The following is a 27,943-nucleotide window of genomic DNA, read 5'->3' as shown; positions in this document are numbered from 1 at the left end:
TTAAAACTAAAAAAATGAATAAATATTGGACAACATCACAAACATTATACTCTGATCCCAATGTAAGTAGCTAAAGCACTTGCGTTATGGAAAATCAGAAGTAACGACGGTACCACAAACACCCAGACCCAAGACAACATAGAAAACTAATGAACTTTTTCTACATCGACTCGGCCGGGAAGCGAACCCGGGACCATGGAGTGGCATACCCATGAAAACCGGTGTACACACAACTCGACCACGGAGGTCGTCAGCTTCATTTATATCGTCAATGCCCACCAAAAATTAATTGTATTTGATTTGATTGTATTTTATTGAAAATTGAATCTATGTTTATCTAGTCATATCTCTTACTCCTGTAATATTAATAAATATTACTGCTTTTCGGTAGAATTAATTATTATCCCTGGTAAATAGAACGGCCTTCAGAGAGTCCTACCTAAGTTAACCTTTCCTCATAAGTCATAAACAAATTATTATCAATATTACATTTACATTAACAGCCTGTAAATTACTCACTGCTGGGCTAAGGCCTCCTCTCACTTTGAGGAGAAGGTTTGCAGCATATTCCACCACGCTGCTCCAATGCGTTTTGGGGGAATACACATGTGGCAGAATTTCGTTGAAATTAGACACATGCAGGTTCCTCACGAAGTTTTCCTTCACCACTGAGCAAGAGAAGAATTATAAACACAAATTAAGTACACGAAAATTTAGTGGTGCTTGCTTATGTTTGAACCCGAAATCATCGGTTAAGATGCACGCGTTCTAACCACTGGGCCATCTCGGCCTATATTACAGTACATTAATTAATAATTATAATACTAAAACGCAATCAATTGCAGGACGATGCACGTGACCTTGAGGTCAGCTATATGGCAACACGGACTCGGGTCGCGGGTTCAAATTCATGGACAGACAGAAATAAACAATGAAATGTGTCCTTCCATGAACTTCGATTCGTTTTGTTCTTGCTATAAGTTACGTATACGACTTTTAATGTTACCTATATAAAAAAAAAACAAAAACTAAATTTTAGTTTTAGTAGGTGGGTATCTATTACTTATAATAAAAAAATCTCCAGTCTTGTAGGAGGACGTGTGTACACATTATCTCAAAGAGCAAGTAAAGTCGTTGGTTCGACGCCTGAACTCTTTTCGATTGTGTTTGATCCGTCCCATAGGATTACAAGAGTGGGGGAACAGAGAGTGCACCTGTACTTCTGTATATGAGCATTTCTGCACTTTACTATGTCCTGCGTAGTTAGCTAGTCATGTTAGTAAGAAATTGAAATTGATATAACTTTATTTGTGACACTGCTAAAGGAAAATATATTAAAAAGGCCACATTAGCTTATAGCTTGTTTTTTTTTTATGATGTAGGTGGCAAGCGAGCTGGAGACTCATCTGATGGTTTACCACCGCCCATGGACATCCGCAATACCGGGGGGCTTGCAGATGCGTTGCCGGCCTTTAAGAAATGTGTACGCTTTTTTCTGGAAGGTTCTTGAAGGTTCGAAAAACCGCCGGCGAAAGCTGGTTGCACAGAGTGGTTGTGCGAGGCAGAAAATGCCTTAAAAATCGCGCTGTTGTGGATTTTCAGACATCTCGGACCATACAATGACCTCCAAAGTTCAACGTTGATTTTCAGTGACCGCCTTATAGGTACCGTACAAACGGTGACAGATACAAATAATTCTATAAAATAAAAATGACCTTTTATTAATAAAATAAAAAGAAAATATTTTTTTACTCGAAATAGCACGCTCTTAAAACGGACAGACAAAATATGTTTATTTATATTGCACAGCACGTTCGTAGAAAGGCAAGAGATAACGTCAACAAACAGATGTGATAAAAGACATCTCCGCTTCTAACAGTGGACGTTTGTAGCGCAAAAAATGTCGGAACATAAATATTATCAAAATATGTTTAATAATTATATATATATATATGACTTTTCCTATAAATCTTAACATTTTAATACGGGTTAAAAGTAAAACCCGTTTTTAAGCTATATTATAATATGATCAGATAATCTACCGCCAAACATCAACAATAACTATAATATATACTTAATATTATAAACGTGAAAGTAACTCTGTCTGTCTGTTCGTCTGTTGCTCTCTAACTGCCAAACCAATGAACTGAATTTGACGAAATTTGGTATGAAGCAAACTCAAGTGGAAGGAAGGAGGAAGGACATAGGCTACTTTTGTTTCGTAACACGTGACAACCAACCCCCTAAACGCAAGCGAAGCTGCGGGCGACAACTAGTAATATAATATTTTGTTCCAGTTTGCAAGGGATATAAAATCTTAGTTTTAAAGGTTAGTTCGGCTTTGGTGATGTTAGGGTTAATATTTCTTACAGCGCCATTTCTATGGGTAGCGGTAAGCACTTACCATCCGGTGGCCTCTTACGCTCGTCCGCCAACATTAGACTACATACATATATTTTTTTTCGATACACAAAAATAAATCGTTTATTTAAACATTAAATTAAAATTGTCTTTTCATAAGCCTCGAATTTTCGATTTTTTGAGTTTCATAGTTTTTTAAATGTATTTGGTTATTGTCAATATAATAACTATAATTGAACAAGAGACTTATTAACTGAAGTATCCAGAATAATCCACAGATATTCAACTGTATCCAAAAAACACATTCGCATGGATTTAAAACGTTGAAATCAGTAACGTAATGCTGGGCTAAGACCTTTCCTGCTGCTTGAACGATTTAAAATGTACCAGATTTTCATCTAACCAAGCATGTTCCACCACGAAATTAATTATAACACATATTAAGCGTATGAAAATTAAATTATTTTATTCTATAATTAGGGGATGGGATAATTAATCTTAGCACAGCTTATATAAATAACCCCCAAAGGATGGTAAGTGTCTTTGTGAAGTGCAAAACTCACATCTAAATACAATAGTTAGCTAAAAGTAATATTTACTGCATTCATCATTCCTTTAGTGATTTTGTAAAACTTTATTTGTATAACAATTATTAACATTAAGGCCATAACTAAGAATTAAAAAAATATATGTTGCTGTACAAATCAAACACACACACAAAAGACCGCGTGGAATGGTGACAAGAATGCAAGCAGAATTTCCCCGTTGAAATACAATTCCGTCCCTGTGGGTAAAAAATTAAACCTCCTGTCACCAGTGGAGGCAATAAGGCGAGATGTTATACTTTTAATGAAGCTTTTTACACTACTACTCCAAGGTGTTTAGTTTTATTTTTAGTTTTACTCTCCTATATTACATGAGAGCCGAGATGGCCCAGTGGTTAGAATGCGTGAATCTTAACCGAGTGAGACCACTGAATTTTCATGTGCTTAATTTGTGTTTATAATTCATCTCGTGCTCGGCGGTGAAGGAAAACATCGCGAGGAAACCTGCATGTGTCTAATTTCAACGAAATTCTGCCACATGTGTATTACACCAACTCGCATTGGAGCAGCGTGGTGGAATATGCTCCAAACCTTCTCCGCAAAGGGAGAGGAGGCCTTAGCCCAGCAGTGGGAAATTTACAGGCTGCTAATGTAATGTAATATTATATAATTATAAGATATTTTAAAATTAATTTACATGTTAAAAATTGTAAATGTTGTGTACATTTTCAATTGATATACATCAGTTTATTTTATGAGGTGTATGTTTATCTTGTTTAATGTGAAATATGTATATTGTTAATGTACCTTTTTAAATAAATAAATAAATTATGGTATGATAATTCATTGGTTTCGAACCCGCTTGCCTTTGTTTGAATCCGCAATCATCAGTTGAGATTCATATGTCCCAACTAATAGGCCCTCTTTACTTTTTTTACGATAATATCAATACATATGGAAAAATCGAATCTAGACTCATAAGTGGTTCGTATATATTTGCATAAGTAATGCAAAGACAGACTTACTATCTCATCACAGAATACGTCTTGCGAGGGAATAAAAACGGACGTATAATAAAAACACTATATTTGTTACAACAGTGGATAAAGACAAAACGAAGAATTTTAACTCAAGAGGAAAACTGAGTAAATAGTAATATTCCTTAATATCGTACGAGGAAACTTTTGTGAAGATTGAGCGTGAGAAATTTGCCTTTAACCTTGTACTAAAACGATATATTTGTGTTAAAAACGGCAATTTCCAGGAATTCAACCAATATTTGTTTCCATTGATCTACGATCTTATAACTGTCACTAGTAGGACTTTCGTTTGAACATGTTTAAAAAACGTATACATTCTATGAGATATTAAAAAAAGCCAGAACACAAATACCTCAAGTAAAAAAAAAAAAAAAATCGCTCAAGCCTTTTATCGCTTCTAAAGTGTACGATTCCATGGATTTATTATAAACAACATGATAAAAAATAAAGAGAATTTTCATCAAAAGCTCCGTAAACCATTTTATTAAATGTCCTGCAGCATCTTGCTTAAGACGCGGATTTGTAGGAGGGATAATGTAGATTACAATACAAACAGACACAGCAATAACTAATGTGACTTTAATGCCTATTGCCTTATTTTTTGCCACATAAAATCAAACAATTATAAACTGTATTTTACACAATGCCCTAATTCTGTACGGGTTTTATTTAAAAAGTTATATAATCAAACGCGTTTCTATCAGTTTAGGATCGGGTTCGTTTACTCATTAGAATATAAGTACTTTTGGAGAACACCAAGCGTTTAACACCAATGAAACGACAGAAAAAAATTGATCTTTTTTCAAAATATAATAGTCCATAATAATAATAAATTTAATAACTCATAACAACGATATTATTTTTTTAAAGAAAAATAACACAAATTCATACAAGTCATTGGATAGAGACGTAACGTCGCTCGATACGAAATTACTAATTACTAGAAAACAATAATTACCTTTAAAAAAATAAGTACTGAAATCATTAACAATGCTCAAAGTTTATATTTAAATTACATAATAAAAAAATACATTTCAGTAAGTGTATTAAAGGCACATCTGTTTTAGAAAAATCTTTGACAAGACAGAGATGGCTGCTATACACGTCGACCGAAATAGATCGGGTCGCGTACGCACTCAAAGCGGACTCCTGCGCAGCGCGCGCTTAAAGGATCTACGGATTATTCTTAATTTAAAAATGCGATTAGATTAAATACATCGTTCTTTCTCATTCACACATATCGAACTCGGGTGAAATGTAGCGAGTGCGCAAAGACTAATATTGATATTTTACTAATATTGTTTTATGCAATTGTGATAATGTGGTATATTGTTTTGTGTCTGTTTATTCTGCCCATGCCGCATGCGGACGGTAAGATTTATTCACTATTGTTTATTTATTATTATATTATTTTATAAGTTCCCCCTTTTTCTTAATTTTTTTTAGGCTAAGATGTTACATTTGAGGGCTTTAGTTTCTGTGATTTATTAGTTGTTTTTTTACGTAAAACGTGCTCTACTTGGTAAGATTTTTCACAATAAAAGTCATATTAAATTTAGTATCTTTTCGTTTGCTCTGCACAATATAATAACTATAAAAAAAAATTAAGTAACATAAAAAAATAGATATTTAACGTTTTTTTTTAAATATTGGTTAACAACAATTAATTTTTTTTTTTTATCATAAATAAATCTAGGCGGGCAAGGAAATGGGCCACCTTATGGTAAGTGGTCACCACTACTCATAGAATAGTACTGTGAGAATTGATCAATGCCCCACCAACCTCGGGACCTAAGATCCCTTGCGCCCGTAGTTATACTGGCTCATTAACCTTTCAATTATGACCTTATCAGACATACCCAAAGCATGTTTTTTTTTATACGAACTAATATATTTAACGGGAGTCCTTAATGCTGATATTTTTTTATCAGTTTGAAGTAACATAATTTATTTTCATAATTTGTAATAGACCCAAACGCACCGCAATAAAAAAGTTAACGTTTCATGATTTGTATTATATATCGGTTTTCGCTCGCCGAGATGGCCCAGTGGTTAGAACGCGTGCATCTTAGCCGATGATTTCGGGTTCAAACCCAGGCAGGCACCACTGAATTTTCATGTGCTTAATTTGTGTTTATAATTCATCTCGTGCTCGGCGGTGAAGGAAAACATCGTGAGGAAACCTGCATGTGTCTAATTTCAACGAAATTCTGCCACATGTGTATTCCACCAACCCGCATTGGAGCAGCGTGGTGGAATATTCTCCATACCTTCTCCTCAAAGGGAGAGGAGGCCTTAGCTCAGCAGTGAGAAGTTTACAGGCTGCTTATGTTATGTTATGTTTCGCTCGCGACTACGCCTGCGCCTGTCAGGTGTCCTTTCCTGTACCCCTGGCAACACTTATTCATACTTCGATTCAGATCGATCGTGAAGTTAAGACGTTAGCGCGTAACAAACGAATAACACATACTCATTTATAATATTGAATACGGTTGTCTTAATAATGGAAAAGTTGGTGAGACGACTCTAATTAATATAAGTCGATTGTGGAATAAAACAAATGATCAAATCAAATCAAAATATACTTTATTCAAGTAGGCTTTTACAAGCACTTTTGAATCGTCATTTAACAAACTATCTAAAGTAAAGCTACCTGAAGCTAAACTATTTAAATATAAAAATAAATGTATATATGTGTTCAACTGTTTTCATGGTTTCCGGCATGGTATTATAATAAGTATGGGTACCGTCTGGGTAGGTACCACTCATCATATATACCGGTAACATCAATGCTTGGTATATTTTTTATGTCTATGCGTGTTGGTGATCACTTACCACAAGCATACCATGGTACTGTTACAATAGCGTGGTAACCGTATCCGTAAATTAGTAATTTTCCAAAATGATAGACTTGTCACTGTATAAACTATTTCGATTTAGGATGTTGCTTGTATTGTTAACGTCTCGTTTAAGCTGATTGATTACAAGTTTGCAAAACCCGGCTCACTGGATCTGAGCCTGGATCACCAATTAAAATGTATCTGTCAAGAATTGTCTGTAGCCCTGAACTTTAAATTTACATTAGAAATGTTAGTCAATTAAACTTTACATAAAGAAATATAATTACAATAGTTTCAAAGAAGGTTAAAGTCAAATGAGGTTTGATTTTATAATAAAAAAAAAAATAAAAATTTAATTTTAGAACTAATTAAGGACAGTATAAAAATGTTTGCTAACTAGAAAGCGTTAGAAACTAAAGTGGACCGTATCTATTTCACTGTTTGTTTAGCGATTATCGTGAAAACTGTTGCGATAAGGGAATTTCTCTAGAACATAGTATTATCTCTACCTCGTGGGTTCAGTAGCTGGCCTATAAAACTGAAGATCCTGACATTCCGGAGTTCAAAGCTCTGGTCTTGCAAGTATAAAATTATCTGTTAGAACAAATTACATACATCGTAAAAGACGACATTAACTAAATAAAATTATAATACATCACAAAGATAGTAGCGCTTTGGGCCACACTCATTCTTGACAAATCTATCATCAGACAGCATTGTTGTGTTCCGGTTTGAAGAGTGAGTGAGCCAGTGTAAGTACAGGCAGTACAGGTACAAGGGATATATAATATCTTAGATCCCAAGGTTTTGGCTCGATGATGATGTAAGTGTTCGTTAATATTTCTTACTTATGTTTATGTGCGTGTGTTTGCGAGGACACTTGTGTGTCCCAATAACTGAATGTATTGAAAGCTTACCAATGGGGAAGAATAATTGCTTAACTCGAAATATATCATACCATAGCTTAATATATATATTTATGTAAGTATTTGCGTTCTTAAATTATTCATTTTGATTTTGGGGAGTCGTTCTTTGTATGCCAGCGAAGGACCTTTTTTTCGCTGGAAGTGTATAGTACGCGTTTCTCCCGCATGTAGCGGCAACCGAGTGCTAGACTACCCACTAAAAACCAGCTGTAAACACTCCGTCCGTTCGAAGGGACCAGATCACTTATGCGGTTTCGACTTCTTTCCAAACGGGAGGAGTTTCCGGATTACAGAGAAACTCCTAGTCTAAAAAAAAGACTAACATATATTTTTTCATTATATGTCTATCAACTCTAAAATGATATATTGAGCCTTATTCGCCCGTGCGATACCTGCCTACTATTTTTATTATAAAACAAGCTGTTTGTAGCTTTTATGAAGACAGGAATTTGAAAAATTACGCAACGACTACGACTTATACAGTGAAGTGATCTATGACTGATTTTAAGGCAATTGGTTAAGGTAATTCTGATTTGAGTTTCAAACATAATTCATAGTCTTAATTACATTAATTTATTGCTCGTTTAGAGAATTATAATGTAATTGCTGTGAAATTTTCTAAATTAAGAGTTATAGAGTTTTATAGCGTCATTATTGTTTGAATTTTTGAAGAAGAATTGCGTCAATATTTGTCATATTATATTTTAAATTGTATGTAGCGTTTTTGACGCAGAATTTTATAATTTTACGATTACATTATAATGAAGTTTAAATAACGTTTCTTTAGGAAGTTGCGGCTAACAAAAACGCTTGTTCAATCTATATATGATAACAAAAAAGTAGGCTTTATTTTCGAAAATCAATCCTGGTTAATATAATGATCCAATTCTACATTGTGTCACTGGAAGATAGCTACGGTTATCTTGAGTGCTGTAGAGTATGAATTATATTTAAATCACATCATAATTTTCTTTAATCTGTATGTGCACAACAGTCTGAGGTTCCACTCTTTCAATTTGGAATGTATGTACAAGCTCTCACGTAAGTCAACCTTAGATTTAACTTAATAAATATTGGACAACATCACATACATTACTCTGATCCCAATGTAAGTAGCTAAAGCACTTGTGTTATGGAAAATCAGAAGTAACGACGGTAACACAAACACCCAGACCCGAGACAACATAGAAAACTAATGAGCTTTTCTATATTGACTCGGCCGGGAATCGAACCCGGGACCTCGGAGTGGCGTACTCATGAAAACCGGTGTACACACTACTCGACTACGGAGGTCGTCAAATTATCTGTAATTCTTAAAAAATGCACCGATTATACAAAAAGTAACAATCTGTAAACATATTATCGAGAAGCTTGGAGCATATTCTACCACGCTGCTTTAATATAAAAATGATATCCTTCTAAACGATTTCAGCTACATCCACTCCAATAGAGCCTAGACTGTTCCAACTGTCCAACCAGTTCAAGACATATTATAATTTATGTATGTATGAGTGCGCTAACACAAGTGCACTGTATTAATACACTGTATTGAATGGGAGGAGCAATATACTTAAAAATACCAGGCGTCGGAATAACGCCTTTAAATTTCAACTCTTCGCTGCTACAAAAAAAAAATCTTACCAGAAAAACCTGGAGTTTCTTTTCAAATAAATGTCGTCAGTGCTCGTTTCTATCCCTAAAAAATTGATACAAAAAACAATCATTTTTTCAAAACATTTGGATTTTTGAGTCAGTATAAAGAATTGAATTAAGTTAACGATAGAAACATCGAGAGCTTCAATACATTGATGTGATATTTAACCTTTGTTTAAACCTATGAGTAAAAGCTTCGCCATTTCAAACGGATTATCCTCACTAAGAGAATATTAATAACGTTGATAAAGTTATTTGCGTCGCATGAATCAATGTCGCGTTAATCGTATCTCGGTAATGGGGACAAAAATGTGGGGCGAATGCTCGTGAAATTCCGTATGATTCAGGACGGCCTGCTGAGCTTACTTCAAAGATCAGTTGTGATCGTTTTAGTTTTTTTATACTAACGTTATTTCAAGATGTTAAATCAACCTTATGGAAATTTAGTGGTATTATACATTCTGAAGTACAGTTTACTTGGTGGCAGGGCTTTGTGCTCGTCCGAATAGGTACCAACCACTCATCAGATATTCTACCGCCAAACAGCAGTACTCAGTATTGTGTTTCGGTTTGATGGGTGAGTGAGTCAGTGTAACTACAGTCAAGGACATAACATCTTAGCACATTGTTGTGATGTAAGGAATGGTTATTATTTCTTACAGCGTCAATGTCTATGGGCGGTGTAGACTTATCATCAGGTGGCCCATTTGCCCGTAAAGTAGACATATTGTAAGTTTGGTTTAATGTCAAATTTACTTTCCGTCGGATTATGAAAGTGAGTGATTAATAAAATCTGGTTTTACTTCATTATTTAACACTTTAATATTTATCTTTATTGTGTTGTTGATAAGTTTCCATAAATAAAGGCCATTGTGGCTGAAATCAACCAGATGGACATTATTATAAGTACTAACAATCTTACAATAAAACAATCAGAAATAACGACGAGGAAAAGTTCTACTTCTTTGCTCAGAATTGAGTGATCAGCTTCACTGTGCGTTGGTGATCTATCACAGATGTTCTTCCATAAAAATAAATAATCACAGAAATATAAGACAATTTCAGTGGTCTAAAATTTTTCGCTTTAAGTCCCAATTGTTCTATTCAATGTATCAGATATATTTTCCATGTTTCGATACTCTTGTACATTGGGCACAGTAGTATAATTACCAACTGCCAAACAACGGACTGCTGAATTTCTCTGTATAACTTCAAAAAATTCGAACAGAGATAGTCGAATAAAATTAATTTAAAACATATCATACAGAACCCCTGGTTTTGCATTTAATATACGTATTTCTTATCCTTGATATATGCAGGGATTGCACACCTGCTGAACCAGTCGAAGCGGAAGCGACTGCGAAGCGAAATCATCTGTAAGACTGACGCCACATGTGTGCGATCAAGACTGTTTTTTTTATTAATCACGCTCGCTCATTGGGTGTTACTTAATCGTCGTTACGCTCGTTTAGACATATTTCATATTTTTTAAAATTATTATTAGATGTTTTGAAATGTAAATAAGGCGAAGAGAATTAAAAGAGTTGAAGTTAAAGAACATATATCTATATATAGCCTATTCCAATGGAAGGAGATTTACGTATTTCATGTGATTTGCTAATAGCTTAGCTATATTGTGCACTACTAAGAGTATATGATTAATATATCTTTATTTATAATACAACACTATTACACTTAACTACTTATTTCCACTTTAATTTTACTTCCAAATCTCTGATAATTTCGTCAACGTTCAAAACGCCATTTTTTCGCGAAAGTTCACTATGGATTTGCGAAAATCACAGATTAATCAAGCTCTCGACCAATGATATCGCGTCAATTTTCTGTCAAATATTGTTTATTTGGTTTCTCTCCTCTTATAGAAAGAATTGATTATATACATATATTTCATGGATAAGACTATATATCATATACTATCATTCACGTAAATTGCTGCTAGATGGCACACACAGACAAACAATTTCCAAATCAACAACAATGACAATTGATATGCATATATACACAGGTAGGATGCCTGCTGTGCTTTGCTTGTATAATATATATTTGGATAAAAAAAAATGTATAATATATATTTGGATAAAATATTGTCATTTTCTTTAGTCATCTATACATATAATAAAATTGGAGTGTCTCTTTGTAATATTAAAATAACCCATTTTTAATAAATTTAATTAAAAAAAAAAAGATCACTCAAATGCCGGTCGAATCATATGTAACCTTCGTAGTAAGAATACATTCTCAGCTATAATCATAGGAGATACAATACACCTGTTTTTAAATATATCACATTGAACAGTCATCAACTAATGTATAATTGACGTATTTACGTAACACTTTTCAACTCTGAGTTGATTTCAACCATGCCTATATCAATATACAATGAACCATTGTAGAAATTCGAAATTGTAGTATTTACTCGTACTTTAACATATATTTAAACTAGTTTTCGCCCGCGACTTGGCGCAAGTGTCAAGGGTTTTAAGGCATAAAAAGTAGTTTATTTTTAGCCTCTCCTTGGTACTTAAGCTTGCTTCCTATTCAATTTCATCAAATTCGGTTTAGTGGCTCAGCAACACGTAACAGATATACAGACAGAATTACTTTCACATTTATCGTATTATTATAGATTTAATTAATTAATTAATTAATTAATTACATTGTGAAACCATTGTTTTATTAGTGGTTAACACTTATATTTTATGTCAATATCGTGCGATATGGTTATCTATCGGAAACCAAGGCATCGTATATCTCTCATAGGCCTAACGACCGGCCCTTAAACGATAGATAGTCCTGGGCCATGGACGCATGAGGTGGTCTCGCGTGTCTCATTTCAGAGAGCATCCGAAGTAGCCTTGCGCTGTTGTACGCATTAGCGTGGAGTGCGATGGGAGTAGATCACCTTCGCCCCCTGGCGAGAGCTTCGCCGAGCCACGAGCGCTGCACAGCATGGAATGCACGGATGCATTGTATCAATGTGAACCCACATTTTGTCCAATCCTCGCGAAATTCTACAAAATTTCAGCAAATAAAATTACAAATTTGGAATTTATCCTTATGAGCTGAAACCTTAGAAACTGGCAACTTCTTACTTGGTGTGAGCCTTCAGGTATCCAGGACTTTGGGTTATGTTGGATTCTTATTCACTAAAACCACTGCAACGGTTGTCTTCGGCACGAACCTGTGAGGCTCAAATAAAATAAAATAAAAGCGTGGCACTAATACTTGTTGACTTTCAGACAGGATGCATAGAGACATTTATAATGTGCATTTAACTAACATAATTTTGTATTTTAAATGTTGAAAAAGAGTATCTACTGAGTTTCTTGCTGGTTATTCTCGGTAGAATCTGCATTCCGAACTGGTAGCTTCCCTTAATATAGTTTGTTAAATGACAATTCAAATGTGCTTGTTAAAGCCTACTTAAAAAAGAATATTTTGATTTTGTCAGGAAAACCTGTCAGGAAAAATGTAAAATGATAACATTAAATCTTTAAAACAACTTCAATCCATAACACAAGTGCTTTAGCTACTTAGATTGGGATCAGAGTAATGTATGTGATGTTGTCCAATATTTATTTATTTATTATTATTAATCTTGGTTTAAGGCCAAGGTGTCCTTTAGTGTTACAAGGAGAGGTCGATATGATAAATCAGCTAATTGCAAGTTATTTAAATCTGAAATTCTCAGTAGAGCCGGTTTCCTCAACTTACAGAATCAATTATTAAGAGAAGCTTAATTTAAATACTTACATTTGATTGACGTAGTCGTCTTTAGTTTATCTTTTTTATGGTTTTCGTTTTAAGGTTTTAATTAAAAGGTTTTAAGTATTTTGGTTTTCCAATCAAACTATTGATTTAAATTATAATTCATCACTTCACCAGTAGTTCCAACTTGGAATAAATAATGGTAGCATTTTGTACTGACAAAATGTTAGCATTTTAGCAAACATATTTTTTTCTATAAACGATATACTAGCTACCCGTCCCGGCTGCACACGGATGCATTAAGGGTCTACATGCTACTTTTAAATTAAAGAACGAACATAAAAAAAAAAAAATGTTCTTTTTTTCCAGCTAGTATTATGTAAATTATTTTTTTATCACTCTGTTTATTGATGAAAATATTTTGCGTAGTTTAAGAGATCTAAAGAGAAAGCCACTTTGTTCTACTTAGTTCAAATTATAAAGTTAAATATATTGTATTGTTATAGATGACACTATTTTTGCGTCTTATAGTTTATTAAGAAAGAACTCCTCCTAAACGATTGGACTAGAAATTGGAATTTTGTATTTTAAAATTTGTAACGAGAGATGTGATTAATGTTTTGACGACTGTTAAAATGTAAGTAGCATGTTCGTTGCGAGCTCAGTGCTCAGTGATGTTCAATTTTCATAGTGTAATGATAATATATACCTTGGGTAACTGGACAGAAATTCTTATTATTGGCCCGACTCGAGGTTTGAACCTGTAAGATCTGTAGCTTCATAGAGTTAGGCCAACGAGAAATTCTTATGACTGGTTTCGTGCCAATATCTATAAGCAGAACGATTATTACTATCAAAAGACATTTCTCACTGCTGGGCCTCCTCTCCCTTTGAGAAGAAGGTTTGGAGTATTTTTCACCACGCTGCTCCAATGCGGGTTGGTGGAATATACACGTGGCAGAATTTCGTTGAAATTAGACACATGCAGGTTTCCTCACGATGTTTTCCTTCACCGCCGAGCACGAGATGAATTATAAATACAAATTAAGCACATGAAATTAAGGTGGTGCCTGCCTAGGTTTGAACCCGGTGCACGCATTCTAACCACTGGGCCATCTCGGCTCTCTTTACCTTGTTGTGTATAATTATTTCTACTATAACTTTTTTTAAATAAAAATATAATTAATTTATCGTTTCTTCTTTCCAGGCTCAATGGCAGATGAAATGGCTGAAACGATGCAGCTGTGCTGCAAACAAGGAACGACGTACGCTCGAAACCATACAGTTGAAGAATGTTCATCTTCAATACCCCCCCACGTAGCACCCTCCTTCGACTCGCTGTGTATCTTCGCGATGGATCAGTGCTGTAAAGAATATTTTACGTAAGTATGAAACGTAACATCACATTAGAATAAATGACACCATTTTATTATGATTAGTATCCAGATTTACTTGGTGGCAGGGCTTTGTGCAAGGCCGTCTGGGTACGTACAACCCACTTATCAGATATTCTACCGCCAGACAGCAGTACTCAGTATTGTTATGTTCTGGTTTGAAGGGTGAGTGAGCCAGTGTAACTACAGGCATAAGGGACGTAACATCTTAGTTCCCAAGGTTGCTGGCGCATTGGTGATGTAAGGAATGGTTAATATTTCTTACGACGCCATTGTCTATGGGCGGTGGTGACCACTTACCATCACATGGCCCATTTGCGCGTCCGCCAACCGATAACATAAAATAAAAACTAAGTTGTGTCCTCCCGAGACCATTCCTCACAATTCCGAAGTTCTGCTATAATGAGTTCTAAGTTTGGTCTTTTGTGTCGGCAAAAATAATAGCCTACTCGCCCTTCAAAGCAGAATACAACAATACAAAATATAGCTGTTTGTCAGTAGAATAACAATGATAAGTAGATATTGATCATCAAGGACCTGCAAAATATCACCATAAACATGAAGAGTTTTAATTCGATAGCATCTACTTCTTCGTATAACATATTTTTGAAGAAATAAGAAACGAAATTGTTAATTTTTAAAAGATTTCACTAATATACTGACATAATAATATATATATATATACTACATCCTATATATAAAAACAGTCACGTTGATCTTCATCTTTAAAATAGTATTCAAGTTATGTTTATTATTTAAAAATTTTTAAACAACATTGACCTGGAGTTCCACTTTCCTATTGTTACGTCATTTATGACAACTATAATGACTTAAGAATCAATTTAAAAAAAAACTTTTTTTATTTATAATATTTATTGATTAAACTATACGTAGAAAATGGTTTATCTTAAACTCGTCCAGACCATCATCATCGTCCACACCATTGAAAACCAGAAAAAAAAATGAAGGGGTTTCTGTATGGCGCATGTATTTGAATGTAAAATGAACACGTGTAGTACGTATGTCTGGAGTTGACGGCTTTATGTACCATTGACAATGTTTATAAGCAGAAGTGACCAAATCCCATCGGGGAGTCCATTTACACTGTAGCTATTCAGAAAAAATACTGACAATAAATTTCGCCAAAATTGCCATAGGTAGATTGTTCCGACAGTGTAATGAGACTACATGAGCTAAATGGAAGTTTTATAATGCAAAAAAGTATATTATCCAACGCAGTAAAGCAAATGAAAAAAATAAATGATAATCTTCAGGATACATGCTAGTTATTTGTTATTTTGAAAACATGATGTAATTAATTTGGTACGATAGAAAAAAATCACAAATTTCCCTCTAAAAAAATCTTTTAACAAATAATAACTATACTTATATACATTCAATAATTCTGGTTTTTTGTCAGATTATTCTACTAGCAATATACTACTATATCTCTGTGTCACTTTTTTAGTAAAATCAATAGATTTTTTTAAAATCGGATATTCTTATTTTCGAACAAAATGCGTGTGCGTAAACGCCGTGTACAGAGTACAGACATTGCCGGCCGAGGCCTGATGCTATACAGACGTGTCGATCTTTTCGCCGCATCATTACGTTACGAGATATTTTGTTTGTAATTTTAATTGTAAATTCATTGTTTCATGTTTTCTTATAATAAATTTTATTATTTTTTGTAAATAAATATATTAAGTTAAAATAGTGTAGTAGTAATTAGGCATTTGTTTTTTATTATATTATTTGTTATAAATTTTAACTGTGTAAATATGGGAAATAAAGTGAAACGCGTGAGGAAAACTAAAAAACGTTTATATAAATTAAGCGCCGAACATACATATGATATAATATGACGATATTAAAAGGTAAGAGTATTTTATTAGTAAAAATATTTTTTTTTTATAAATTATGAATATTGAAAACATCTATTAGAAAAAATGTACAATCAGTTCGCATACATCCAGATTTTTCGAGCTATTCTTTAAATATTACGATAGAGTATTTGGTCAAAGTAAGGAAAACATCAATCGAGAGTGACTACATTCCATCCCCATGAACTTGAAGCAATATGATATTTTTCATTAAATATTATGGGGCATATTTAGATACATATTTTTTAAATACATACTTTTATAATTAATAATAATATAATTACTAACATATATTTATTTTTTACAGAATAAAGAAAGTCGAAAACAATGACACGGAAGCTATTTATATTGCGTAAGAGTTTAATTTTATCGATTTTGTTTATAATAGGAATTAAAGTTATGTATGAACTAATTTTAATAATAAAAAAAAAATTTAAGTCGTAACAAAAAACAATGTAATTGTTGTGAACCAGAGGACTAGAATATTTCGAAGTGCCATTTGTACGTAATTCGAAAATTTTAATTTTTTTGTAACGTTCGCCATATTGGATTGTATATGGCAGCAATTCATGAATCGTGGATTGTCATCGAGACTAAATATGTGTGCCAACTTTCAGCTCCATAGTTTCAGTGGAAGTGGGTGTAATATTGATTGCAAGATTCCAGGACATACGTACATACATTCATACATACAAGTGAAATTAAATAAAAGATTTTAATGAAAAAATTAACACTAAATGTTTTTTTTTTGTAGTACCAAATATAAATATTTTAAGTTTAATTAAATCAGTTTTATTTTTTAATCATTTTCGAACAACAGTCAAAAGCAATACAAATAATTCTAATATCCTATCTATTTTTTTGAGATTTATGATTAAACCTAGTATGATTATATTAATAAAACTGCCGATATTAATAAAACGAACAAACACTACGCTATATGTTACCCCACGGTTACTACACTACAGATTTCGAACACTTACGATTTTATTATATAAATAGATTATCAAACTTTTATAAAATGTTAAAAATTGGTATGTTTTAATATTTAGTATAAGAACTAATTGTGGTATAATAATATAAATAAAAGAAAAAAAAGGTTAAAACTAATTGACTATTTTATTGTATACAAAATATAAATAAAAATATTGTAAGTTTAATTGAATCAGTTTTTTTTATAATCATTTGTTAACTAACATCGAAAGAAATAAAAATAATTCTGTTGTCCTATTTATTTTTTATGAGATTTATGATTGATCTTACTTCGCTGGGTTTGGCGCCATCTATTAGAATATTCGGGCGTAACCTCATTACCTCGCTTAACCGTTAGTTCACGGGCTTGCCGTTTTTGTCGATTTTGTAAGTGTGTGCGTGCGATTCTCAAGGGCACTTAGCTCTTGTAGTCCTCTTAACAGTGATGTTTATAACTAACTAGTTACTCGTCTTTGATAGACTGAATAAAGGACAACATTAAAAAAAAAACATAAGTTTAATCTTTACCATAGTATACATAGCATATTTAAAGGTGGAACTATCTAGTCAGCATAATATACTGAGGAATACTCTTCCATAACATATGTGTGTGTGTGTGTGTGTTTGTGTGGATTTGTTATATAAACAACAAAAGAATAAAGAACTTTTAATAAGCATAAATTGAAATTAATAATGAATTCAAAGTGAACGTGTGTTTGTGTGAGGTGAGTGTGATGTTGCTTTGTATGTTGTTTAAGATAGATGTGCATCTGTGTGTGTTGCTTTGTACATACAAAATATTGTTTATCTTCTATGGACGACTTTGTTCTCTTAATAGCTTTTTATTTTCAACCATTCAAAGATTATTTTTTTAACCTTATTATTACATAATACGTTTCTATGATTATACACATACTATATTTGTATGGACGAGATGGTCCAGTGGTTAGAACGCGTGCATCTTAACCGATGATTTCGGGTTCAAACCCAGGCAGGCACCACTAAATTTTCATGCGCTTAATTTGTGTTTATAATTCATCTCGTGCTCGGCGGTGAAGGAAAACATCGTGAGGAAACCTGCATGTGTCTAATTTCAACGAAATTCTGCCACATGTGTATTCCATCAACCCGCATTGGAGCAGAGTGGTGGAATATGCTCCATACCTTCTCCTCAAAGGGAGAGGAGGCCTTACCCCAGCGGTGGGAAATTTACAGGCTGCTAATGTAAATGTAGAACTTAATTAACAGTAGATTAATTTATTATTATATTATAATTTATTATATTAGATAAAAACGTTCAGATATTTTTGAATTTATCGCGTTCATACGGACATGTTTAAGACGAGAGGACTTTATAATATGTAATGGTGTTCAATTGAACTAAATGAACAAAGTTCACGCGATTCTAATAATAATGAACAGTTGTTAGAAATGACGGCTTATAAATATTGAAAGTAAAGGGTAGGACATTTCGAGATTTAATTATAAAAAGATAAAGAAGAATAGTTTACATTAACAGCCTCTAAATTTCCCACTGCTGAGCTAAGGCCTCCACTCCCTATGAGGAGAAGGTTTGGAGCATATTCCACCACGCTGCTCCAATACGGGTTGGTGGATACACATGTGGCAGAATTTCGTTGAAATTAGATACATGAAGGTTTCCTTACGATGTTTTCCTTCACCGCCGAGCACATGGAAATTCAGTGGTGCTTGCCTGGGTTTGAACCCGTAATCATCGGTTAAAATGCACGCGTTCTAACCACTGGGCCATCACAGAAGAATAGTATGATTCCATATAACCCCTATATGAAGATTAACTAGCAAAAAATTTGATGCAATCTTTTAGAATTAGTTTTTAGACAAAAAAGTTTTAGAGTACTTTTAGTATTACTGGCGGATTTAGTAAAACGTTTTGTATTGAAAATAGAGTCGTTTGAATATTTACGAAGATACAAATAATAACATTTTTGTTTGTTTTATGTTTAAAAGATTTTCTTTAAAAACAATGAATCTTAATTCAAAGATTTTACTAACGAATGGTACTATTTTTACTTAGTTATTTTTCCGAATATGAAGCCGATGATCAGAATGGCATAGTCCTCTCTCTTTTTTCGGATACTAGTATAAGAAATGGCTCATGATTCTGATAAATAGATTGACTAGTAGAATCAGCTCTGCAGTCTTCACTGTAAACACAGACTAGATTCAAAGGTAAAGGTACTTCTAAATTATACAAGAAATATATGTTCTTCTTAAAATAGTTTGTATTTAAAACTCAATGCTTATATAAGCAACTAATTTACCAAAGCTAATTACGAACGTGATGGATTTCAATACAATCGTTTGTTTTGGATAAGCCAAGGAAGTCAGTCAAATTAAATTTTAACTCAAATTTCGTAAACTATTTTTAATACTTTGTAAATGATTTTCTTGGTTGTAGGGCTTTGTGTAAGCCCCTCTGGGTATGTACCATCCACTCATCAGCTTTCTACCGCCAAATAGCGATATGTGATTTTTTGTGTTTGAAAGGTGAGGAGAGGGTGAGAGGGTGAGTTGAAATGAAAGAGAGAGATGTTTAGGTATGTTTATTATTCCTTACAGCGCTCAATGTATATGGACGGTGATGACCACTTATCATCAGGTGGTCCATTTGGCACGGCTGCCCAGCTATAATATATTAAAAAATATATTCTTAGCTGTTGACTATGATAAGCATTGTTGTGTTTCAATTAAACGATGTGTGAGCCAGTTTAATTACAGGCACAAGGGTTATAACATCTTAGTTCTCAAGGATTACATTGTGGATGGTTACTATTTCCATGGGTGGTCGTTCGTCCTTATCATTTAGTGGCCCAGCCACTCAACTGACGGAAAATGTCATATACGCAAATAAAAATACCCATAACAATGGATAATGTCAAAGTTATAAATCTTTATTCAATATAGAAGAGTTACATTGTTTATTGATATTAAAAATGTACCGCTGGTTCGGGATTAAACACGTCAGACTTGAGAAACACCGCGGTTTTTTTAATGGCATATTTTACAATATATTTTTTTTTATACAATAATTAATAAAAAAAGAATTCTTTATTTGAAATAGCCTGATCCTGTCATCAAGGTGTGCAATCAACTAAGATGTCATTAGTTTTGTAATATCCTTTAGAACACAATAATGCTTTTATATATTAAAATTGAATATCGTTGAATGTTTTGTGAATGTTTGAACACCGGAGAAGGGCAAAGGCATACTTTTTTTATACCTTAACACGCGAGCGAAACAGCGGTCGAAAACAATTGGTGAATATAACATATTTTGGAATTAAATACTTTCAATTCTTACACTAAGGAAATGCATATATTTTAAATAACTTACTTCAGTAATTTTCCTAATCGATTTAAAAAAAAATCATGATGAAATAATACTTGGTACATGTTTATGAATCTATTAAAACTGTCGGTTCTGAAGTGCATATTCGTTTTTTATATATGGAGGAGACAACATTAAGACTATTGACGACCTCCGTGGTCGAGTAGTGTGTACACCGGTTTTCATGGGTACGCCACTCCGAGGTCCCGGGTTCGATTCCCGGCCGAGTCGATGTAGAAAAAGTTAATTAGTTTTCTATGTTGTCTTGGGTCTGGGTGTTTGTGGTACCGTCGTTACTTCTGATTTTCCATAACGCAAGTGCTTTAGCTACTTACATTGAGATCAGAGTAATGTATGTGATGTTGTCCAATATTTATTATTATTATTTATAATATTTACAAAGGAAGTGTCTTGGTTGCTCTTGACCTCATTATATTAATCATTTACGAGTCGACCTACTTTGTAAAATTGTTTGTGGTTATCCTTATTTTATTGTTAATTATATTCTATTAAAAGACACGTACCATATAATATAATAATATTGCTTTGTACGACATTACTTACTACGAAATACCGCATTAAACGACCACATTTGGCTAATGTTTTTGGATAATTATATCTGTAGAACAACCAGCTGATACCGCATTGTAAAGAATTACTACTGAAGCAGACGAGTGCATTGATGTAGATAGGTCTTTTGCGATTTGTGCACCGGCTACGGAAGATTATATTGTACGAGAAGTTCAAGGTGAAAATGATGACCTGGAAATGAAGCTTATAGAATATCTATTTTACGCCTAATTATCGCGGGGAAGTGGGGGTATGTAAAGGGGTGTCCTCGCTGGCCTTACATCAGAACCAACGCAAGTTTTCTATTAATTAGTGGATAGTATTTTTAAGAATAGGTGTAATTAAGCAATGTATGAGAGCCGAGATGGTCCAGTGGTTAGAAGGCGTGCATCTTAACCGATGATTTCGGGTTCAAACCCAGGAAAGCACCACTGATTTTTCATGTGCTTAATTTGTGTTTATAATTTATCTCGTGCTCGGCGGTGAAGGAAAACATCGTGAGAAAACCTGCATGTGCCTAATTTCAACGAAATTCTGCCACATGTGTATTCCACCAACCCGCATTGGAGCAGCGTGGTGGAATAAGCTCGAAACCTTCTCCTCAAAGGGAAAGGAGGCCTTAGCCCAGCAGTGGGAAATTTACAGGCTATTTATTAAGCAATGTATAAAGTTTAATGTTCTGTAACCACAATGAGGGTAGCATTTTTTTGACGAAAAAGGTCAGTCAGGAAGATGATGACATGATCATCATAATTACAATCACAAAGGAAATAATATCGTAGATCAAATACTTGGCCTTGCATTAACAGTTAAAACTTTGCTTGTTGGTAGGGCTTTGTGCAAGTTCGTCTTCAGATATTCTACCGCCAAACACCAATAATTAGTCTTACTGTATTCCAGTGTGAAGGGTGAGTGTGCCAGCGTAACTACAGTCAGGACAACGTCGTAGTTCCCAAGGTTGTTGGGGCATTGATGATGTAAGGAATCGTTAATATTTCTATGAGCAATAGTAACCACTTACTATCAGGTGGTCCATTTGTCCTTACGCCTACATATTTCATTATATATATAAATATGAACCGTGAAATATGATTGCAATTTAACGCATTATTCTTCGCTATATTGTAATCTGTCGAAGTCAAACTGTTAGTTTACAATCTGTCCCCTGATTGGTCTTATTGTAAGAGCGACCAATCATACGTCACCGTTATTATTATTAGAAATAAATTAAAATAATTATCTTAGATTGTCATTGTCTATGGCCAGACGCTATGAACCTTATGTTGTTCGATTAGCAAATCTGCATTATTACTGATATTATAAATGCGAAAGTCAGTCGGTTTGTTACGCTTTTACGTCTTAACTGCTCACCTGATCATCAGAAATTGCATACTTGTTGTCAAGAAACAGAAAGAGCCATAGGGCCTTAGATCTATCACTTGCACCCCCAATACGAACCAATTCGCGTATGGAAACTTGTTAAAAGAAATACTAAAAGCATGACATTGTCTAGAAAATTCAAATGGTCCAAAGTACATTGCTTTATATTTGAACTTTATTAAAATTGTTTTAGGAAGAAAATCGACTGCGACAAAGGGGTCGATATAGCGAAGGGTTCGAAACATTGCGGATCAACAAAAGATTCGGTGAAGGTGAGTTCAGTAAGGATAAGACATATTTTGATTAAGGTTTAATTCATATAATATAATTACATAAATATTCTCAGGAATAAATTATTATTAATTTATTGAAATAAACGTCATTAGATTTTATTTATGATACATAATAAATAAACGATTTCATAAACTTGTTTGCAGGATAAATTTTATATAATATTATTAGACTAGGTATATTTATTATTTCTTGGTTTGTCTGACGGACACTATAATGGCATACATATTTTTGCAATTATTCGTTAGTCGCCAGATTTGCTTGGCATGAATTAAATTTTAGTAATGATTTATTTATATGAGAGCCGAGATGTCCCAGTGGTTAGAAAGTTTCATTTTAACCGATGATTGAGGGTTCAAATCCTGACAAGCAAATTCTGCCACATGTGTTGTAGCTCCAAGGGAAAGGAGGCTTTAGCCCAGCATGATCATTTATTGAGCTAAGGTTACCCGGTGGCTAGAGCATTTGAATTTTTAAAGATAGCAGGTAAAAATCACATGATAATTGTGTAAAACGGAGAAACTCACCAATAAAACTCTTTTACAGAAATGCTGCGATCAATGCAGGTCTGGAGTCGTTATAGGCAAAACACGCGGGGCGAGCTCGTGTTCCGTGACAATACAAGGCAATAGCGCTGAGCAAATATTAACAGGAGAAGCGTTCGCACAATGCTGCAAGGTAATACTTATTTTACTTCTGTCCTCTACCGAAGTTTGATCGATTACAAGAATGTTTTCCACCCATCTACTCGCCCAGACTGCGACTGCGACAATGCAACTCGGCGTAGCTGCTTTCCCGATTAAAAACTACCGTTTACCAATTTTAAATCGATATTTGAGCCTGCTTATGTTGGATAATGTCCCACACGTTCCTAACCACTTTTTAAAAGCTAGTAACTACGTCAATGAGGCAATATCGAATAAAGAATACTCAGATTTACTAGTGTTAATAGTCACTGATACTGTAAAAGGTAATGTTATTTTTTATTTCACTGCCAATCGATTGCTCCGATAAATTTAAAATGCTTTATATCTGATGGTCACTAGCTTTGACTTTGTTCGTCTAGTTCTAATTTTCTGGGCGCGGATTTCGAATTTCTGGAATTGATTCGATAATTATTTTAATCTGACAAGAAATAAAAAATATCATAATGTATCCATGGTCTTTCTTTAAACTTTTTCCGGTCGTGTTGGATTTGCCATCCCATCGGATTATGAAGGCGAGGGAGTTTGCGCACAGAATTTTGCTCTATAATATGTTCTGCATACTTGGCTAGTCTCCATTGAGATTGCCGCCGTGGCTAAAATCGGTCATGAGGACATATTTCCTTTGTAATCGGTAAAAGACTCTTTGGCAGTAATTTAATTGGAAAGATTTCAATCTACGATCCAAGCCAAAAATCAATAATATTGACCTGTACTGATAGAATGCTCATTATTGTTTTGTAGTCTCGACATGCATGATCCACCAGAATAAAAAATTGAGAGAGGGGAAGACAGTAATTGTATTACTTTAGATATAAATAAATGTTGCAAATGAATTGTAAATGATTAATGGCAATTACGGGGTATCACGATTAACGTTACATCCTTTATAGCAAATACTGCAGAAACCAGTTAAGTTAATGATGCTGATAAAATTATATCCTGATTGATAAATATGCAATAATGCTACAATATGCAATGCGCCATACATTAAAATAATAATAATTCGATCTATAGTTATATAATTATATTTTAGGACGCAGTTAACGATGATACAACTCCAAGAGAAAAGAAGCCCAATTCTGTCACACAGTCCAAGCCAGTTGAGAAAGGTAACAATGATACGCTTTTTATCATTTTAATATTGTTTGACTAATTTATTGGCATAATAAATGATTAAAGTATACTATACAATCGTGAAGGAAAACTTAAATTTAACAAATAAATCAAGTACTCAGCCAATATCTTTATAAAGAACTTCAGTGTTTATATACAAATCAAAATTAAAAATACCTACTGTACAAACCATGATCACGTGAAAGGGTTGCAATAATGGTAGTTGGAAAATTAACCAGTCGTACTGTTATCGGAAAAGGCAGCTGTTTTATAGGAGACAGCGTTCCCTAGGACTGTTTGTTATTATTATTCCAACGTGTACATTTTAAGGTAAATATATTTCAAAAGGAATTTATTAAAATAATAATATTTCATCGATTTCCAAAACTTATTTTTTAATACAAAATCCTTTAATGTCATTTTGCGAGACTCATGATGAGTTTTATTATTTTTAACTTTGTTGCCTATAAATTTACTTCCTATTTCAGATTCGAGATTTATACCGTCAATATGTGAAGAGTACGCACCGAATGAATTGTGCGCTCATCATTGTATTTCTGTCCCCGGTTCCTACAAGTGCGAATGTAACCCTGGGTTCATGCTAATGCCTGACGGAAGGAACTGTAAAGAGGTTTTTAAATCTTTGTTTGAATTTATTTACTCCTCATGATATGCTTTTATGTGGTGGTTGAATGCCTGTTTGCCAATTGATTATTTAGGGATAATTAAGGTTCTACAAATTGTTAGAATAATGTTTGATTTTGAAACTGTTCATATTCGATTTTTTTGCTATAAATCTGTGAACAGAGTATAAATATTTTCATGTTTTGATATATTTTAGGTTACAAAAAACAGGTGCAAACCGCATAACCCATGTAAACACAAATGCAATGACAATGGTATAGAAGTGAAATGTTCCTGTAGGAGAGGTTATCAGCTCATGTCTGATGGAAAGTCATGTGAAGGTATGATATCTAAGAAAAAAAATCTATCCAAATATACTCCTAAAGATAGAAAATTAGAGCTAAACGAACACTAAATTAAACAAATTAATAAACTTGATCTAAAATAATTGTTTATTTATCCAAATAAAACTGTATTGAAATTTACACTTTAATTTTCTGAATGTTTTAATCGTTTCAATTTCTTATGCTCTAGATATCGACGAATGTACCCTGAACCCTCCCGTGTGCTTACCAAATACCCAGTGTTTTAACATCCAGGGCTCGTACAAATGTATTCCTGATAAGCACCCAAAAATCAATCATGAAAAAGGCCAGTGTCCTCCAGGATTTGCGAAAAATCTTTTTAATAATGCCTGCGACGGTAAGTCCTAATGTTAAGATAAATTAGACGCATTAAAGTAATGCAAAGTACGCTCAATATAACAATAATAATAAGGAGTTCTTTGTCTGGTTGGAAACGAATTAGGTTTAAAAATTCATCCATTCCATATCCAATTGACTTTATCGCCGTGGGACATACTTACCTAAAAATATATATTTTTAAAGAATCACGTCATGAATCACGCGTGTCATGATGGACTAGTTCAATATATCAAATAACTTACATTGAAACAGTAAATCAAGTTTTTTAGACTAAGAATTATCCTGCAGATATAAACGAATGCAAGTTGCCCTCGCCGCCTTGTCCAAGCTACCTCTGTGAGAACACCATCGGTGGGTATAAATGTGATGGAGTCTCGGGAGATCCAATGAAGTTGAATAATAAGCCCAGACCTCTCCCCGATGATAGATGCCCACCTGGATTTAAAGGTGGACTAAATGAAGAATGCGAAGGTAGGAAAGACTATTAATTTTCTTTAGTATTTTTAATTAGTATGCACTAAAACTTTGGTTCAGAAAATGGAGTGAGCTATTATGGATTTCAAAAACGATATAAGACAAAGAATCATAGCTTTAATTTAATAATTGTACACGAAAAACTAATTACCACTACAATGAAAGTACAATAAAGAACCACTTTAATAATAATTTTCATATCCAATTATTTATAGGCTTCGTAAGTATAGATGCCATTTATACGATCTGCGGGTGTTGGAACACGTATCTACTATTATAAAACGCACATATTACGTGAAATAAGTATTATAATACCAAATCAATGAACCACTAATACAAAATGTCCTTGATAAATTTAGGTTTTCTTAAGGCCTTTATAATTTAAACTATTTTACGGTATACTTTGATTGCGATGATGCAACTAGCATCATCGTCTTATATTTAAATAATCAAAACAATACCTCAGTTATAAACGTTATTATTTTCCTTTATAGATATTGACGAATGTGCAATCGGTAAAGACGATTGCAACAAACTGTCGCAATTCTGCATAAACACGAGGGGATCATTTCACTGCCAAGACAAAGGTTCAAAGCACTGCCCGCCTGGTTTCAAAACCAATTCCATCACTAATAAATGTGAAGGTACGTCTTGTTATGTTTAAAACCGTCAGTTAGAAAAAGGCAACCAGTACTTTTAGATGAAATCTAAATTTTTGATCTACACTTTTGAGAAGATTAAAGTTTTGAAGATTTTGTTTTTATGATGACGAATGAAGATGTTTGTGAAACGGACAAATAGGTCAGTTGGTTAGTGGTGAGAAATTTAACTCATTTTTTACATCGCCAATGCGCCACCAACCATGGGAATTAAGATGTTATATCCCTTGTGACTATAGTTACACTGGCTCACTCACCCTTCAAACCGGAACACAACAATACTAAATATTGCTGCTTGGCTGCATGGGTGATACTTACCCAGACTGGTCGGCACAAAGCCCAATTACCAAAATACAAATATTTTGACTTTACATGACATGACATTTAATTTTCTCAAATTATAAATTAATTTTAAGTCCTATAAACTCGTTTGTAATTAATTCTTCAGATACAAACGCTATATCGCAAGGGTATTTAAAAACTACCTTGAAGACATTTAGTGATTAAAGCAATTTAAAGATTACTATTAAATAAATTATAATTTCCATAATGGTAACCATTTAATTTTAGATATCAATGAGTGTGAAGACGGCCAGGACATCTGTAAACCTGATCAGATATGCGTCAATGTTCTTGGAGAATACGATTGCAAGCCAAAGGTGGACTTAAGGTAAGTTTAAAAATTTATAGCTGGCGTTTTTGAATATA

General features: G+C 33.6%; 1 protein-coding gene across 1 annotated transcript in view; it reads left to right on the top strand.

The window, feature by feature from the left end:
* Window positions 1-5,061: 5,061 nt before the first annotated feature.
* LOC113398392 (fibulin-2-like) overlaps window positions 5,062-27,943 on the top strand; it is a 31,054-nt gene continuing 8,172 nt past the window's right edge. The window contains exons 1-11 of the mRNA XM_026637119.2: window positions 5,062-5,317; window positions 14,302-14,476; window positions 22,857-22,935; window positions 23,501-23,632; window positions 24,695-24,770; window positions 25,263-25,405; window positions 25,616-25,739; window positions 25,933-26,100; window positions 26,391-26,573; window positions 27,071-27,220; window positions 27,806-27,905. Coding sequence (XP_026492904.2) covers window positions 5,266-5,317; window positions 14,302-14,476; window positions 22,857-22,935; window positions 23,501-23,632; window positions 24,695-24,770; window positions 25,263-25,405; window positions 25,616-25,739; window positions 25,933-26,100; window positions 26,391-26,573; window positions 27,071-27,220; window positions 27,806-27,905 — 1,382 coding nt within the window. The 5' untranslated portion in view covers window positions 5,062-5,265. The remainder of the gene's footprint in view (window positions 5,318-14,301; window positions 14,477-22,856; window positions 22,936-23,500; window positions 23,633-24,694; window positions 24,771-25,262; window positions 25,406-25,615; window positions 25,740-25,932; window positions 26,101-26,390; window positions 26,574-27,070; window positions 27,221-27,805; window positions 27,906-27,943) is intronic.

The sequence above is a fragment of the Vanessa tameamea genome, chromosome 26, assembly GCF_037043105.1.
Source record: "Vanessa tameamea isolate UH-Manoa-2023 chromosome 26, ilVanTame1 primary haplotype, whole genome shotgun sequence".
In the NCBI taxonomy this organism is placed as follows: Eukaryota; Metazoa; Arthropoda; class Insecta; order Lepidoptera; family Nymphalidae; genus Vanessa; species Vanessa tameamea.
Note: the sequence above shows the minus strand (reverse complement) of the source record. Positions and strands in the feature narration are given on the sequence as shown.